Here is a 19,321-nt window from a genome sequence, read left to right on the forward strand (position 1 = left end):
CTTTGACCTTGATTTTTGACCTATATTGTACATTTTGCTACAAAATGCTACTCCTTTGCCATTTGTAACCCGATTTCAATTCCGTTTGCTTTAAGTGATGGCACTAGGTGAGGGCTTCAAAATTTCTACACAGAAATTTGACCTTTGACTTCTTTGACCTTTGACCTTGATTTTTTTTACCTATATTGTACATTGGCTACAAAATGCTACTCCTTCGCCATTTCTAACCCGATTTTGATTCCGTTTGCTTTATGTGATGGCACTAGGTGAGGGCTTCAAAACTTCTACATAGAATTTTGACCTTTGACTTCTTTGACCTTTGACCTTCATCTTTTTACCTATATTGTACATTTTGCTACTAAATGCTACTTCCGGCGGGGACATATATTACGCACCGCGTAATTTCTACTTTTCCTTGTTAAAGTGATGTTATTGCCCTACATATCTTCTGAAGACCGCACACTAATCGTCACCTAATTTCCATCTTTCAGCATCATTAAAACAAAGAAATTATGTTTTTTGCATTAAACCATTGATGAGTTGTCAAGATGAGGTACAGCTGAGGAAAAGTTATTTGTTTTTATTTCTTTTTTTTATGTATAAGCCAGTCAGTAAGAGAATGGTAAGAGGACGATACCATTGTATTATCCAATTTGCACATGTCAACGCACCTATTTTGCTGTTCTGCTCCAAATAAAAAATGTATGGGGGAGGGGGGTGGGAGTGATTGACCTATTTTGCAGATTTTGCTATACTCAGTAATCACTGTGCTCTGTTTGAATATGTCAATTTGGTATCTTTTGGATAATTGACATCACTACAATGAATAATCTTGCAATTAATGAGTGCAGAAATGATCCTTCATAAATGCTTGTTTTGTTTGGTGATGAACTAATCATAAACTTTTTATTGTTTTACTTGATATGCACATTGGAGAAGTTAACACTTTGCAATGCTCTTTCTTTCTGTTGGCTTAACTAATACGGCCACTTTGATGTTAAGTGTTGAAGCCAATCTAAAATGCTAATCACTAACTTTGCTAATTGGGCCTGTATTCAGCACAATGACGTTCATGTGGATTTGCATGCTTTTGAGTTTTTACCCCTCAAGTTTTTCAAAACAGCATGGAATTATAATTGTACCTCTTTCTGGTTTTAATAGCTTACTGCGGTTTTATTCCTTAATGCTGAGCAAATCTGGCATTGCAATTGGGTAATGAAAGAACCAGTGGCATTGCTAGCAGTAGCAAATGAAATATGTTGTTTAAGTTTAACCCAGTCATAGGGATATTTGCTTGCTCATTAACATCTGACCTGCATTTGCAGTATGTATGGGATGTGGAGGGTTATTAACCCATTTCAAGTGATACTAGTGTCAGATTAATGACCATGATAATGGTATTTGTTGTAAATAATTTACAAATAATAGGGGAATCTGAGCAGATCCTTTCCTGCCAGTGCTTTGATGCCACATTGATAAATATGAGAGACAATTGTATGACAGTCAGTCGAATCTCCTGAAGTCTCTTCATCATTTTAAATAATCCTTCCAATCATCCCAGGGTGGTAGCCAGCATCGTGGAGTGAGGTGGCTGTGTGTCAGCGATAATGGTATTTACCTTGTAAGCCACGAATCGGACCCAATGAAGGACCAGCTAGTCGTGATGGAGTCCTTCAAGTGAGTGCATTATGTGGCCAAGTATCGATATCATGCACCGATGTCAAAGTCGAACTCTTAATCACAGACTTTGTTATCTGTATATTGTTGAAGCATAATAGTGTTTCCATCCATTTGCCATTTCTTTTTCTATTATTCTTCTGTCTTATAGGTCTTTTTCACCATCCTTGACTTTTGTTGTTTCTTCTTTTCCTTATTCTGTATATTCTTCCCCTTTTTTATTTTTTTGTTTCTATGTGTTCTTCTGCTGCGTTCCTGGTCTTCCTCCTCTTGTTTATCTTCTCTTTTTTTGTGTGTGTGTGTGTCATCTTCTTTTGCCTTTTTCATTCTTATTCTTCTTAAAGTTGTGCTTTTTTCTCCTCCTCTTCCTCCTGATTTCTTCTTTTCTTCTTTGTTTTCTTCCTCTTCTTCTACGTACTTTCCTTTTCGTTATCATCATCATCATCACCGTCAATGCCACCATCTGCTGGTTAACTGACTACTGTAAAATGAGGAATGTTCTCGTACATTTCAATTTCCCAAATTTCTCAAGAGCCAAGATTCGCAAAATTAAAGGGCATGCAAAAACTCATGTCAACACTACTATATGCAGTGATCGTTAAATGTTAGATGCAATTTTCGCAAAAATTTCATGCCGCGAAAATATCTTGTTTTACAGTACATGTCTAATCTCCATTATGTGCATCCACAGCTTCTCAGACCTTGGCCAGCTTCTGGTGTCTTCCAATCACACACTGAAGATCAGCCTTGCCGACGGCACCTTCATCCCACTCTTTACTACAAAGGTATGTGTATCATTGTGTAACACAGTTTTTTTAGTTAACGTTGGGGACGGACTGATTTTGCTACCCATAGACACCTATTTCCTATAGACACCTGCCCGTGTATATTTGGGACTCATCCTCAACGGGTTCAGGTTCTCACTGTCTTTATAGGAGATGTCGTTATGGTTTGACCAGTACGAACTCACAGAGAGAAATTCTACAAGCTAATTTTTCTACGTCCATGATGATGTTGTGGTACTTCTCACTGTTCAAATGTGGATGCCTCTGCATGTTGGCCTCTGAACAGTGCCAATGCAGAAATTGGTTGATTGGATTTACAGCAGAAACATCAACAACAGTGTAGGCGTGTTACGTGTTAGTGAACACAAGTACAAAGTAAGTTGTGTAGGCTGAAGTCTTGAGGTGCATTGGATTCATTGTGGAGCCGCTTGCTTTCAGCAAAGTGTACCTCAGTGAACATTATTTACATAGAGTATATCTGCATATTCTAATATATATACTAGAAGAACCAATAGAAATAAAAGAAATGGAGGAGCCCAAGATAAATGGAAGAACCAGATTCACCCCAAAACAACCCATGAAATCAAGTAGGATAGAGATGGCCTAGCTACTAGTTGGGTTGATTACCCAAGCACTGAATATTAAACAAAAGAATAATATGTGAGGGATGCAGTAAATGAACACATATGAATAGGAAAGGAGTGGAGGTAATGAGAGAGATAGAGTGGAGGTCAAATCAGAAAGTGATGAGTGACAACCTAAGAACCTATACAAAAACCTGAACAACACTAAAATACAGAAACCTGAGCAACACTAAAATACAAAAACCTGAACAACACTAAACTACAAAAGCCTGAACAACACTAAGTTACAAAAACCTGAACACCACTAAAAATACAAAAGCCTTAAAAACACTAAAAAACATAACAGAACTGGAAAGAAGAAAACTTGTTTATATTGTGTTGCATTGAAAACACATGCTGTGAAGCGTCACTAGTAAACATGTTATATTTTCTGTTTTTTTACTAGTTTCAAAACAACATGAATGAATATTTGTGAAATTGTAATGTGTACCGTCAGTGTGTTTATCATCTACAAGGTTGAAAATAGGTAACTATTCTCATGAGAACGGATAACACTTTCTTTGTCTATCAAAGTGATTCTCTATCATGAATTCAACAGCTCACAGAAATTTTTTTACAAGCCCCAATTGGCAAGTACAGGAAACTATACTTGTGAAGTGGTGTACACAATAATTTATGTGACCATACATAATAAAAGCAACAAAAAGTTGCACACACTAATTTTGTGTCAGGGCCAAAATAGGTGAGATGGGTCAACCTACAGTGTAGTTAATCTTCAGGTTCTCATAGTTTCTGAAGGAGCAAAATTTTAATCACATTATGGTAAAGTAAAGAATGGGAAATTATGTTTCTTTCAGTTTTTCTGGAAAGCTTTTTTTTTGTAGAAAAGTGTGATTAGGTGTCTCTTAGAGTCCTCTTTTCATTTCTAAATTAAACTGTTTACACACTCTTCACTTTCAACTCTAATATAAAAGGATGATGTTACTGCTGTGATAGGCGGTGTTAGTCATGGATAGTATGTGTTATTAGAGCATGATCAATTCCCGCGTAATCTGATAATCTCTTCATTGTTTGTGTTTCACATCCTGTTTTTTTTTTTTCCCCATTCATTGCACAGTAAGCACGGTTTGGTAAGATGAAGCGCTTAAGTAGTTCCTATACTTTAGGGCCTAACAAGGCGGGGGGGTGGGGTGGGAGGGAATCTGCCCCCTCAACGTTTCGCGGTATAATTCTGTAACACGAGAAGGCCTCGTCGCAAGGCTTCTTGACTTTCTTTGTTCAAGTCTCACGCAACTTTTGAGACCAAATTTGCAACGTCCGCGCATACTTTTCGAAGCCATGCCCATTTTTGTAACGGCATGTCACCCCCAAACGGGCACAATTTTGTGATTTTGTGTACATTTCCTATGGAAAACAGTGCTCTGTCATGAAATTCATAAAAACCTGATTATGTTTACAATTAATCACTTTCATTGATTAATTTTATGCCAGTTATGGTAGAAAAGTGGTCAGTGACAATTTCCAATAAAAAAACAAAGAAAAAACAAAAGTTAAAAAAACAAAGAAATACATAAGAAATTCTGAAAGCAATAAAATACATAAGAATTGAAGTGAGTTTGGAATTTTTTGTGCTGTACAATTGTTGAATATGCTAAAATGGATTTACAGACCAAAAAGTAGACTCTCAATGCTTTTATAAAAGCTGAAATATGATCTTGAGCTTAGTTTGCATAGTTAATAAATTGAAATTAGAAATTGATTGTTTAAAAAAATTTTATGATACAATCTTGTAGATTATGACGTGGGTGTCACGCATGCCAAATTTCATCGCGATCGCACAACCGATGCCCCCCCCCCCCCCCCCCCCACCGCCTCTGGCTGTAGCATAGCCAAAAAAGCCCGGCCTGATAAGGGATATATAGAGCTTTAAGTCTGCTCTTAAAAATCTGCCCTTAACTGAAAATCCATGGCTCATAACTTTTTATTGGTTTTGTGGTGCAGGTCACATACACTGTATGTGGAATCTTATTTGGTGTTTTGTCATGAATTGCGAAAGAAAGGCAGAGATGTGTTAAGGATTTGTCCGTCTTGGTTTTCCCCATCAAAACCTAGCATGTCACTGTTATTCATACCAACTCATAGTTGCCCACCACTTTAGATATCAAACACTCTGTTTCATGTCTGAGAGTTAAAAAGACAAACGAACATCTTATGACTCTTAAAAAAAAAACACAACATGTGGATACGTGGATGTATCAGCTCCACTTTGAGCATGAAGTGAAACTCTTCCACTTAAACGGGATGGCTAGTAGCTGATCAGTGGGAATCAGTAGGAATGCTATGGGATGATTGTTCCAATCCTTGTGGGATTAATTTAAGAGTGCATTATATATCTATAGTTGTGTGAAAATTATTTGCTTCAGAATGGTCTCATATTCAAGTAATGTGTAGTTTAATGTTTCCAGGTTAGCATGCCTGTACAGTGACGGGACATTAGAAAAATTGGAACAATCATCCCCAGCATTCCCACTGATTAGTTACTAGCCATCCCCTTTAAGACATGATTGTATTGACTTTACCCTGGTGAGGACAAGTCCTGAGTATACTCAGGCAGGTGTCTATGGGAAATGCGTGATGTAGCAAAATCAAACCGTCTTCAACAGGTTAAGTGTCAGTCATATTTTGTGATTTTATATTAGTCTGTCTCCATCTGAGTGAAGATCTGGCAATACCAGTTCATGAATACGTTGGCCTGTTTCTTTAAGTCTGCTATCCTTGCATATAAAGGGCAGTTATAATCATCTTTTGTTCAAGTCAAAATAAGATAACGTGCCGTTGTATCGTCCAATAGTTACAGTATGGTAAGGAAAAAGAAAAGTGCAGATGATAATTTCTAGTTGTATCTTTTTGGGTCACTCGGCTGTAGGCTGCCCAGATAAAGAGCATGGTGGATGCCTACGTGTTAGACCTAGAGAAAGATTCGCTGCACGTGAGGGCCATCCAGGACTACATCACTCGAGAGACCACCCTCCTCAGCTTCCATAAGGGGGACATCATCAAGGTCACCGGCAAACATCACGTCACCGACCCAGGTGAGACTCGGCTTTTGCCAGTGGTAATCACGAAATACATAGACTTTTGATTGGCACAACTTGGGAGTGATTTTGATAGGATGGCAGTCCAAACAATTGATCAAATTATAGCTGTAGCTCTTTATGTGCCATGTTTGCAAGTGTGACTCAGTCAACGGCTTGCCACGTTCGTATATTCTGCTCGAACGACACACTAGCCTAAACTGATCGATAAAATTGCCAAATGCCACAGTACAATGAAGGCGTTTTTTGCAGTTGCAATCCTGTCACATGTGGCTTGCATTTTAAGCTACAACTGGTTATTTGAAAGAAAAAAAAACACATAGATCTGTCACCAAATTCACATCTAAGCAAAGCTTCGCAGTTTCTATACAACTTCACTCATTTTATGCCCATAGTAACAAAACTGGAGGAAAATTACAAGGATATGACAAAATGCATTACACCTGTATGTTTTTCAAAATCATGACTATGTTGCTGTCTCAATATTGTAGCACATAGGGGGTTTACACCATGATACATAAAGAGTAAATAAAACTCTAAGCATCCATGTTCATATCTCTTCTGCTCTGGAGCTGAATCTTACAGTATGCCTTCTCTTATATATTTTATTGAGAGAATTAAGTGCAATGTTTCACAACATTTTGGGGTGATTTTGAAAGACAATTCTACAGCTTTATTTCATTGTATTTGGTCCTAGTTACAATACTTTCAAGAAAACTGCAAACGGAGAGAGAGAGAGAAAGAGAGCAAGAGGGTGCGAATATGTTTATCTACAAATGTATTTATATGTCCAGTTGACATTATTTCAAAGATGATTGGTCACCAAGTCTGCTCATATTTATTTTTTTGTTATGTTTTGAACTGCCTTTGAAAAGTGTCAGAGGCATTATAATTTTGTAGGTGTGCAGTTTGATTTATGATATGAATATATGAAAATGTAAACTTAGATAAGTCTATACTTAATATGCTGGGAGGCTATGCATGCAATACTGCCTGGGAAGAGATGTTATCCCTAGCTGTTACCATGGTTGTTATGATAAACATCCCAGGGGTGTTCTTTCTTCTTTGACAAGAATTGTGCAAGCTACATTTGTAAATCAATAATTCATATGAAAGGCTGAGTGCTGGGAGTCAATAGCTACCTGACGTGAAATTCTTCCTCATAACCACTGGTATTGAGGATTCAGCATATAGGCAGGCGCACGTACTGGTAGTTATCTTGGCAACGGATATTAACCTCATTTCAGTGTTCAGTGGTACTAATGAAAAAAGTCTCGACCAATCATTGCTCGACGTGTGTCTCTTCACTATTTTATCAACATCCCTCCAGAAAATGGTAGATCGAATAAACCGCAGGGGTTCAGAACGATTCTGAATATCATCTAGTAAATGAACCCTTTGAACAATGCTGTTGTGGCCTTGAATTGCCTCTGCCAATTGCCATTCCATTATGTTTGGGCACGTTACTTTATATGTGGGCACGTGAATAAAGAGCCATCCATGCACTCACGAAGATGAAATTCATGCATGAATGCGAAAAAGTTCCATTCAACCCTGCACAACTGTTTTTTGCTTTAGTACCTGTACGTAAAAAAAAAAAAAAAAAAAAAATGGGACAATTGATTGTCATCCATTATTGTGTCCCTGAGGAGTGCCGCTCTTGTTCTTGCTTTGGGTTCGTTGGTCCTCTGCATGGGATCTCACATTGTTGCCAACCAGGATCAGAGAAGTGCGTCATATTTTGCTGGTAGGATGGTTAATGTGCTGCCCCTTGCTGGCAATCAAAAGGTAGGAGAAGTGGTCTCAAATATATCTCTTTGGCCGTAGACAGGTATTCTTCTCCCAATATCTGTAACACAGTCCAAGCCAAAATGTCATTGTATTTTTCCTTTTTGCAGGCATGTCTTTGTTGGTGGCTACTTCTGATTGCCATTGTTGACATTATTGCACCATGTTATACTGTAAAAAAACAGTATTTTCATGTCATGACATTTTTGCAAATTTGAGCTGACGACCTTTTTTGCCATATGAAATTTTGCGAGATGCCTCTAACATTCAAATGCATCTAGTGTAGGCAAGAACTTCCGCGTGCATTTTAATTTTGCGAATCTTGGCTCTAGCGAAATTCACAAAATTAAAATGCACACAAATATTCCTCATTTTACAGTATAAATCATGTTAAAGCTTATGCTATAAACTCTCATATTACGTAATAATCTGAGTGAGGGCGCCCTAACATTTCATTTCTAATAGTAGGACGCCCTCGTTATGCCGTACAATTATCTTTTTCAAAATTGTTTTGACATGTTATCACCACATTTATTCACACATGTTCTTGTATCCCAGAAAGGTCTAGATATAAATGTTGTAAAGAATAATCTATCATCTTTCAGTTGATGTGATTTTTATGCCAAAAAGCATTGGTATATTTTTCATTTTATAAACAAAAGTGTGTAACAATTACAAACCACATTTGGAACATTTTGGGGCAATTTCAGATTTTATGGACCAAATGTTGGTCTAAATGTAGATACAGCATTGTACCTTCTCTACTCAGGATGAATGTATGACTTTATGAATTTAACAACACGCGAAAATGTTGTCATGCGTTAGGCTAATAGTACACTTATGATATCCTCAATTTCAATTCGCGTAACAACATCTCGCAAAAAAAAATGTCCCAGACCTCCTCATTCGCGAAAATAACAGCTTATACAGTATCATTTGCATGTGATTTAGATTACTCATATGCTATGGAATTGGCATAATGAGCAGATAATCTTAGAGTAAAAAGATTCAGCCTTTGTTGTACTGCTACAATGATTATGCTAGGCTATGTAAATTTATGCACACAATTAGCCTGTTGCACAACTGTATGAAGCTCATTGCAGTCTGCATGGAAATGAACATGGGTGGGTCCACCACAACGTCCAGGCCTTTGAGAGGGCTTTTCTCATTGGTTGAAAGTGGTGAACGCTTTTTCTTCACTAGATATCATTTCTTTATACTTTCCAGCCAATCACAAACGAGTTTACAGAGTTGTAGCCCCCTAGCCTTAACCCGTTGAGGACGAGTCCCGAGTATACTCGGGCAGGTGTCTATGGGAAATGCATGTTGTAGCAAAATCAAACCGTCCTCAACGGGTTAAGATTAGGATCTGTGAATTAGAGGTGATTACAATTGGCTTTTGCAAACTGGTAGTCAACTTACAGCCAATTATATCAGATTCTGCTCTTGATTGATGTTGGGTTCAAATGTCAAACCTGTCCACTGGTTCTTTTCTCTTTGGATCACTGATCAGTGCCTTACGTGTACCTCTTTACAATACCAGCACTGTTTTTCTCCCCACCCCACCTCTCTCTCTCTCTCTCTATCTATCTATCTATCTTTGTTGCTTTGAAAAAAATAGAAATATATCTCCTGGTGATTTGTCAATGTTATAGAAACAAGGTGATTGGAAGATATATTTGTGTATTGTGAGTGAATTGGTAGAAAGTTGCATTTTATTGGAGTCCTTTCATCTGTTTCTCTTTATCATATCTCTACACTCTCTCAGGAGGCAGGAAATTTTTTTTTTTTTTTTTTTTTTTTTTTTTTTTTGTAGAGAGGTTTCTTTGAAAGTATCCCATAGGCATTGATTGCTTCATGCACATCACTAGCTTTTCCCTGTTTTAATGTTTCAGTCGATGTGGCATATATTTGATATCTTACGACAGACACATACAGCACTTGGTGTTTTGCATGTATGGAATATTGTATTTCAAATTTTCCCGCTTTGTTCAAGTTGTTCTGGAAATTCAGGTGGTGAGCGTTTCAAGAGTCAGCAACCTTGTGCCCATGATTGCCATTAGATCAATTATTCAGATATAGCTATAAACAAAACAAAACAAAACAAAGAAGAAAACTTAAAAGAGACCTCAAAGAGCATAGACCTCCGCCAACTAGCTTATTCCCGCCGTATATTGTCCTGCAAACCAACATCGGCAAACACATTTTACCTCCTTGATGCTCCTATTATATATTCTCATAAGCATAGTGTATGGCAGCACAGGGAGAGCAGATGTGAATGATTCAAATGAAAGAAAAATGCTTTAGACAATGTTATATGCTTCATAGATAGATAAAGATAGATAGATAGATAAATGGTATTTTATTGAAGTATTCATGTCTCGCAGTCATACGACTGAATTGCACATAGAATTACATCGTAAAAGAGACAATAGATATTACAAAAAAGGTATTCATACAAATGAAACACGTAAAATACTGACATCAAGAAACGAGGTCATACGACAGGACATGTCGACATACAGACTGGGCAAGCCGTAAACATAATCTCATAACAAAAACACAGATGATCATGGTTCGGTATTCACACACTCTCTTTCGACACCTGCCTCACACACTATCACATGCCCTTTCGCTCTTTGTCACTTTCACTCGCTCTTTCTCTCATGTTTTGCATACGCACCACTACGCTCACACAACATATTGGTACATTATCAGACCTGCTGATTTCCTATTCTCGATACACCACAGTGATCACTCACGTGCACCTGATCATCAAAGCCTATACTGATCAATGAGATTCTTCTCGGGAGATATGCACAATGAATGCCTATTGAAATACACTGTATATTGCACTGAATTAATTACGGGGGATTCTAAAATGTGCAAAGTATATATAATTCCACTCCCAAACAAATAGGGTGAAAAACAGCAAAACATGTTCCAGACAATGAATTGGTGTAGTTGAGTAGAGATAAATAGAAGAATGAGGAAAGAGGGGTATGGGTGGGAAGGACACATAGGGCGGAAGAAACAGAGAGGATAAAAAAAAGAAGGAAATAAGAAGGTGTACACCAACAGAGCGCCTATACAATATTGGGTGGGATATACACTGTACATGCATGCAAGAACCAAGGGAGGTTAAGAGAGAAATAGGAATCAAAGTGTCGGCTGCAGCAAGTATTATACAGTTCTGCGAGGCACGTGACACCTGTACATTGTGTATCATAACAAACAGATTATCCAATAATTGAAATAACACGCAAAATTAACGCTTTCATAAGTGTAAGCCACAGACTCTACACGCGTACATTATACCTCTTAACACAAAAGATATCATCTTTGTGGTGTAAATAGGAAGAAATAAGAGGGATCACATCAATGAGCATAAAATTGATCAAAGTGACACGAAACTCATTATCCGAATACGACATGAGACATAATGTTGGGTAAACTAGTTCTTCTTCTCGTAAAATAAATATATACAGTTAAATGTGATTATCATTGCATCAAAAAAAAAACCATATTACAATCATACAGTACAAAAAGCACTGCTTAAAGCCGAAAAATGAGAGAAGCCGGAAAGGCCAAGAGAAAACGGGAAATAGGAGTATACATCGTAACATACACACAACGGGAAATAAAAACCTACCCATTGCAAATCAAAAGCTACAAAATGTAATGTCATATAAACCCCGCATCATTGTATAAACAAATCATCAATGCAGTATAGACGTGTAGATAAAAGGGGGACAACCAGTCAATGGTCATAAAACTTGATCAAAATATCGTTGGTTCGTCATCCAAATACACGTGCACCAAAGATTGTTTTGCGTGAGATTATTATACTTCTCGTGACATGAAAATGCTGTATAGTATCGTACAAAGAAAGCAATGATACGATAAAGCACAAGGGGCTGCATAAAATACCATCATGAGTAAAGGTACAATTATGATAACAATTTCCGAGCCTAAGAGACGACTTTTGCTCACAATACAAGGAAACATTACAAGGAAGTAATATTTGCCGATGAACATGATGCAAAACAAAACGTAAGACCTGTATAACATCATTTAGAATTCAGTAGTTTAGTCATGAATGGTACTGGGCTATTTTTGTAACGGTTGGTGCGGCACCTAGGTTCTTTGTACAACTTTGTATGTCTTGAAGATCTTGCGCAATCGTTAAGCATGAACCAGTTTTTTCCAATCTCTAGTTTAGTGGAAGACTTGGCAAAGGAGAGGCAGAGTTTGACACGCCTTGAGGCCAAGTCCTGAATCCCCGCTAGCTCGAGTGAAGTGCAATAGGAATTTCCAGGGAAGATAATTCTCAGTGCTCGTTTCTGGATACGTTCGATGGCGGATGACTGACTATGAGCGACAGTAAGCCCGGAGTGCCAGACAGGGGAGGCATGTTCCAGGAGGGGTCTGATGTATCCAGTGTATACTGTCACAAGGTCAGCAGGAGGAAGTCGGAATTGTTTCAGTCTGCGGAGCATATACAGGCGAGAGGCTGCGTGTGACGTAATGGAGGACACATGGTGATTCCATTTAAGGTCGCTTTGGATAGCCACACCGAGCAATTTCATGACTGACACTTCCGTCAGAACATCGTTGCACAGAATGAGATCAAGATCAGGTGGTGGCGTTTTGCGGAAACTGACACGCATAATGTGACATTTGTGTGGATTTAGCATGACATTATTGTGACCACACCAAACTTCCAGGTCACACAAAACAGGTTGCAGGGACACACTGGGCGTAGCACCACTGATTTCAACAGCGCCAAGGGACATATCGTCTACATATTTCCACCGACGAATTGAGAAATCACGCAGTGCATCATCAATGAGAACTAGAAACAGGAGGGGACCAAGACGGGTGCCTTGAGGGACACCAGCCGACATCGCTCTTGGAGGTGAGAGGACGCCTCGGTAACGAACTTGATTTTGTCTGTCCGTCAGGAAACTGCCCGTCCATTCAATCAACCATGGAGCCACGCCGGAAGCGAACAGTTTCTGCATCACGACTGAGTGGTCTACCCGGTCGAAAGCGCGAGTGAAGTCAGTAGAGACGATGGAAGTGATGGATTTAGGGCGATCCGCGTTTTCACACAGGAAGTTGTAGATGTCAACAAGACATTGCGCTGTGGAGCGACCTGCTCTGGCACCATATTGGTTCGGGTCTAACTGATGATTCAGGTGACGCAACAGATGGCGATAAACAAAAATCTCAGCTATCTTCACAAAGTGATCAGTCAGGGAGATCGGCCTATGTCTCTCAATCGAGGAGGAAGATTTCTCTTTAGGCACGGGAACAATGATTGCCTTTTTCCACTGCTTTGGGACAAGACCTGACTGGTAGGAAGAGTTCAGCACCTCACAGAGGGGTGTTGCCAACTCAATAGCAAATTCTTTGACAAGACGTGCGGGTATTCCATCAGGACCACTTGATTTCCGTGGTTTGATTCGTTTCAGCTCCTTGAAGACCTCATACGGTTGAAGTAATGTTGGAGGTTGGGCGGGCAAGAATGCTGGTAAGCTCTCACGATCAAGTACAGGTATGTCGAGATTGATGCTTGCGAAGTGGTTATTGGCCGCTTCAGCGACAGCATAATCGTCCAAATCAGGAATTTCTGGTATGGTGATGGTACTTGCGGGTTTCGCTGCAGATGACAAGAGTTTGATATGTCTATACCAGCTTGATGGGTTCTCTTGCTTCAATTTGAGAACACGCTCTTTGTAGAAGTTGCGTTTCAGTTCCGCTTTCACCCTTTGAACTTTGTTACGCAATCGTCTCCACTCCCTCTCATCTGTTCGAAATGCTCGTTGTCTCTGACAGATCAACGCTTTGAGGAAAGGCGTTACCCATGGTTGATCGTTTGAGTGCATTTTGGTTGATTTCAGCGGAAAAAACACATCAATTTTCTCTCGCAGGGTTTCATAGAAATTGTCACATTTTTCTTGGACAGAAAGCTGAGGGGATGTGACTTCAGCCCAGTTGTGCTGTGAACACCAGTTACCAAACCCACGAATCGCAGAGTCTTTCATGGGACGAGTGATTTTACTGACCAATTTGTTTGGTTTCTCACCTTTACTATAGGATGGTTTCCAAAGCACAGCATTGTGATCGCCACCAGTGCCTAGAGGTGAGAGGATGTCTGGTGCGGAGTACTCTCTTTGCATATTTGTGATTATGAGGTCCAATATGTCAGATCCACGTGTGGGACTCCTCACAACTTGAACAAGACCACCCGTACATGTAAGCTGAGAGATGTCGGCTCGGTTAAAATCACCAAGAATCATGATACCAGCGTTTGTGTGCCTAGTGTTTATATCGTCGACACAGTTCATGAGGTACTGGATGAGATCGTCGGCGCCATCGTACGCGGGAGGGGAATACACAGCCGCTACGTAAATGCACGAAACGTCACGGGGTAGTCTCTTAGGCCTGATTTGAATCCAAAGAATCTCATGATCAGGATGTGGTGGGAAAAAACTGACAGTCATAGGTGATAAATCAGGTCTAGCGTAAATCACCACTCCACCACCACGCCGAAAAGTCCTCGATTTTGCGTAGGACAAGAAATCGTTCACTGCATAGTCACTCTCGGGCTGGTCAGCTCGAAACCAAGTTTCACTTACTACACATAGGTCACACCCCAGTTGTTTGACGATGATAGCAAATTCATCCAGTTTGTTATTCAGAGAGCGAGGGTTGCAGAGGTAAACAGTCGGGAATGTAAAATAGTGCAAGTTTGAGGAACTTACGCCTTCAATTCTCTGTAACTGGGGGGTGCGGGGCCTGGTTTTTGTTCTTCTATTTCTGTTGCCAGTAATGACCTTAATAGCTCTCCTTTTGTGAGAACCAGCTCGGCATCCGCGTCGCCTATAGATGCCGAGTTCCTTTGTCCGGTTGAATACTTCAGTGGGCAGTCGAGAACGGGTGGCTATATTACGTAATGACGTGAGTTCCGATGGAGAATAGAAGAAACGTTTGCAATCTCGGTTTGTACTTGACCCTTCAGATTTCTGCGGCTGGAAGGCCATGGCTTTGGTAGAGGTGGATGGCGGCAATCCGTCGGCTTGCAGGAGGGACAGTGGTCCGTACAGTGCAAGTACCGCAAGAAACCAGTAGTAGACTGTCATCGTCACAGCAAAGGTTTTCCAAAATCTTCCCAAAACTGAGGTTAAAGTTTCAACCAAACATTGCCAGGTGATTCCACTGGGCTACAATGACACACTAGTCAGGACATTATGAGTGCAACAGGCAAAATATAGGTCAAATCCAGCAAAATTCAGAGAAAATATGAGAAGGTTTGAAATCGGCGTCAGTGTTGAACGACAGCGCCCTCTGTCTATGAAGCAAATGGTATGCAGTGTACTATTGGAAATCTCTGGGATGTATGATACCAGCAGAGGCTCTCTTGTCAGAGTCCCAATGTCTTATTGTACAATTGTATGATATGCCATTGTGCTTCTAGGGAACATTTTGATTTTTAGTTTCCAATCCCCCAATTGTGTACATGCAGAGAGACACTACCAAGGTACAAAGTATTCTTTGCTGGGCTTCCCTGTTGCAGTTAGGTGTGATTATAACTGCGACCAGCAGCCCCAACGTACAACGTACAGTGTTGGGGCTGCGCCGTTTTGGCCTCGATATTTTAATGTTGTACCAAATGGGTGCCGTTCCGGCGCTGTATTTCCTTAATTTTTCAACAAAAACTACTGGGAATACTTACATGGGTGGACTAAACCTAAATGATTCACATCGGCGACTGTTTGATGCATTTCATTGCTTATGATGCAGAAAATGCTGTCTTATAAGGCAAATATCTTCAGCTCACTGATGCTCACTAAAACTCACAATCACTTGCACATGCGCACACAATGCATTCAGTGCAGTGCATTGACAGCTGTATTACTCGCTACATGATGCATATTCACCGTGCGATGATGCATTATTCATATCCTTTTGCGTCTGTAACGTTGACGTCATTGTTTACGCATGCGTACTGATGGATATACACGTTCAAAATAGCAGCAAAGCTCTCCACTAGGGCAGACCGCCTACTCCTAAAAAATGTGGAAAATTATGCAGTTTCCAGATAAATTGGTGAGAAGGACCAAGGCAATGGGGTAGTGTATATTTCATTTTATATTGTCACTGTGTTTATGATGGACATTTAGCCATGGTTTATTTGTGAAGTTGCCGTATATGTGGCAATAGGGAGTTGTTCGTGATTCTCACTTGAACGAAACTGCGGGGTAGCCGCCAGGACCCCGCCGCAGAGCGGCGGGTCTCCGGGGCTAGTGTGATTATATCTGACGCTGACATTTGACACCAAACAAATTTGATAGAAGTCTTTTGAATAATAAAGGGAAGACTTTTTTTGAAGAGACACACTACATGCTGCCATAGACTTAAGAGCATAAGATGTGAGCCCATGCCTCCATATTCATGTGTCATGTACAATTAAAGAAAGGGGAGGGGGAATTTGTTATCTCGTTAATGATAGCTACATTTTGTATTGCTACATTGTTTATTTGCTAAATACTAGTTAGATATGCAAGAGTTAAAGTAAAATAGCCAAAAGCAAGCTTATGTGAAGGTTTCAGCTGCTAAGGTTATTATGCTGAGGGGAAAAAAAAAGGAAGGAAGGAGGTCAGCCAGCTCAGCAGTTCCTGTGTCGTTGGATATGGATACCAGTGAGGCAGCTAGTTGTTGTGATATCTGTAAAGATATACAGTGCAGGATGACAGAGTCATGACTTCCTGTTTTCTCTCATGATTTCCTGTTCTTCCAGATCATGTGAGGAAAGGCAAAATGCAAGATCAAGGTTGTAAAATAGCTTCTGAAGCAAAACTATTTTTTTTTTTTTTGCTCTCAGTGCCCGACTTCCATACATACACCCGTGTACATGTAATCCTAATGCTTTTTTTTTTTTGCTGTGTATTCTGTAATGTTAAGGCAAAGTTACAAAAAAATGCTGAGAACTATTGATGCTCTGTATTATTTTACAATTCATTTCTCTTTGTACCTAGGGAAAAGTAGAAATCTTGTAGCATCTATACAGTTCTGATGTTTATATAGCAAGGTACCGGTACATGAAGTAATAAATGAGGCAGACTAAAGTTTAAATGAAGTAAATGCATAGTTGTTGTTTTTTTATGTTATTTTTTTTCATAGATTTTAGATTAATGTATTTAGGCTTATTTGAATCTAAATTGCAAATACATAGTTATCTTTAGCATGTGTCTAGAACAGGTATCAGGTTGAAATGTGATTAAGAGAAATGGAATTCCCACAGGAACACCCATATATGCTGTATATGTTGTTTTTTTTTTTCTTTTGTTTTATTTGAGACAAGCGGGGAAATAGATGAGAGTACCTTTACAACATGACATTGGGCAAGCAACAATGTATTTTTGATATGCCAAGGGTCATGCCAAGCAGAATATAGCATGTGATTTCATTGGTGTACAAACTTCCTCTTTTTCACCGAACTTTAGGCTGGCATTGTCACGTATTATATCCAGAGTATGAACTTCCTGAAATGTATCCACACGCCTTATCTGGATGTGCTATCATTTGGATGGAAGCCAAGAGTGTGAAGTCAGAGCTGACCAAAACTTTATCAAGTTGCTTATATTGCTATGGCAAGCAATTGACACTTACTGTTACAGCTTGTGTAAGATGTGTGCAATGGCTGGAGGGAAACCAATACAAGAGCGTGGACATTTTTATTTTATTTTTTTATATTTTTTTTTTGCCTTGCCAGCAAGAAGTTTCCAATGAGCAACAGTTGACCAGTAAGGTGTAAGTACATTGCAATCTACATGCATATTATGCAATCAGAGATATTCTAACAGAAGTAGGAGTATGCTGATATTGTGTGATGTGGCTCAAATGCTTCTCTATTTAAAAAAAAAAAGAACAATAGGGATGTTGCTTTATAAAACAAAAAGGATATGACACATAATTTATGTCTCTGTCTGTATTGCACTTTGGCTCCCATAGGATGGCTCTTTGGTATGCTGGATGGCCGCTCGGGCCTCTTCCCCAAAGAGATGGTCATTTCAGCCCCTGGTCCGCAGACACTTCGGCAAATCAAGGTCAGTTGTACAATGTTCTCTGTCATGGCTGTATATTGATACGTGTACATTTGTGTCCAGCCCCCCTGGTCTTGGTGCGTGTTTTTGTCACCTTTTATGTCTATGTCTTCTCATCGTCTGCTCTGTTGTCTGATTCTCTACGTATGTATCTGTCGATGACTCTCTATGTCTCCTTATATTGTATGTTTGACTTTCTCTATATCACTGTATTTCTTAATTTTGGTGTTTTCTTTCTCTTGTCTTTGTCTCCCTGTCTCATTCTCATTGTTTTTCTTTTCTTTTGTTCTGTCTATCAATCTTTTCATCTTTTGATATCTCTTCCCCTGGGCTATCTTTGTGCTATCTCTCTCATTTTTCTTTAACCATTCTGTTATCTTCTGTCTTCCGTACTCCCCCTTCCTTATTGGTAGGGAATTGAAAAATGTCTGCATGAGAGTGCATTCCCATGCCTACTTTTCATTTTACCTTTGAAATTAACCTGCATCCATAAAAAGATCCTTTCATTTATCAATTGTAATTCATGTGATTCACCTATATCCTGTTTTCTTTCTGATATTTTCAGATTTATATGTAACAAGAATATTATAGATACTATCAAACTTGCTTTGTATCTATTGAATCTGTGCTAGTGAATTTGTTTAAGGCAGGAAAATTATTAGCCAGAACACCTGTTGCTAATTTTGAGATGATAGTAGGTTGATCCAAAAGGAAAGAAAGAAAGAAGGAAAAAAAAAAAAGAACTTCATTATCATATTCTGGCCCCATAATGGTGAAGTTTGCAAATAGATAATGTTTGTTTTCTTTTTTCAAAATTTTGATATTAAGAAAAAAATGTGTGTCATTTTCTTTAATAGTTTAGTCTAGCCCCAAATTCAAGTTGAATTTCCACACCATATGATAATTTTACTTTATACCAGAATGTCAGTTTGATTGTATCAGAGAGAGAAAGAGAGTTGAATTCATCTTTCAGCTCTGTGTTCAATATGTCCATAAGTCCAGGTTATCAATAGATATGTTTGCTCTGCATATCTTATAGTATTGTTCTACATGCATGCTACAGATTGTCTCCCCCCCCCCACTATCTTTTTGATCAGTTCAGTATGCATGTACAGCATTGTTTATAGATCTTTGACTGTAGATGGCGCTGCACTCATTTTGAATCATGGAGCATTGCATGGCAAACCACAAACACATTGTGTTAGTAGATACCCCCCTCCCGCACAGCACCATACCAGTAGTGCATTTCCACCAGCAGTCACATACATTTCCTGAAGTTA

The 19,321-nt window shown here is 39.2% G+C and overlaps 1 protein-coding gene across 1 annotated transcript in view; it reads left to right on the forward strand.

The window, feature by feature from the left end:
• The window catches only part of LOC140232202 (unconventional myosin-XV-like), a 158,702-nt gene that overhangs the window by 107,301 nt on the left and 32,080 nt on the right, over positions 1 to 19,321 (forward strand). Inside the window, exons 35-38 of the mRNA XM_072312340.1 lie at positions 1,562 to 1,677; positions 2,369 to 2,462; positions 5,973 to 6,138; positions 17,950 to 18,044. Coding sequence (XP_072168441.1) covers positions 1,562 to 1,677; positions 2,369 to 2,462; positions 5,973 to 6,138; positions 17,950 to 18,044 — 471 coding nt within the window. The remainder of the gene's footprint in view (positions 1 to 1,561; positions 1,678 to 2,368; positions 2,463 to 5,972; positions 6,139 to 17,949; positions 18,045 to 19,321) is intronic.

The sequence above is a fragment of the Diadema setosum genome, chromosome 8 (assembly GCF_964275005.1).
Source record: "Diadema setosum chromosome 8, eeDiaSeto1, whole genome shotgun sequence".
Classification (NCBI taxonomy): domain Eukaryota; kingdom Metazoa; phylum Echinodermata; class Echinoidea; order Diadematoida; family Diadematidae; genus Diadema; species Diadema setosum.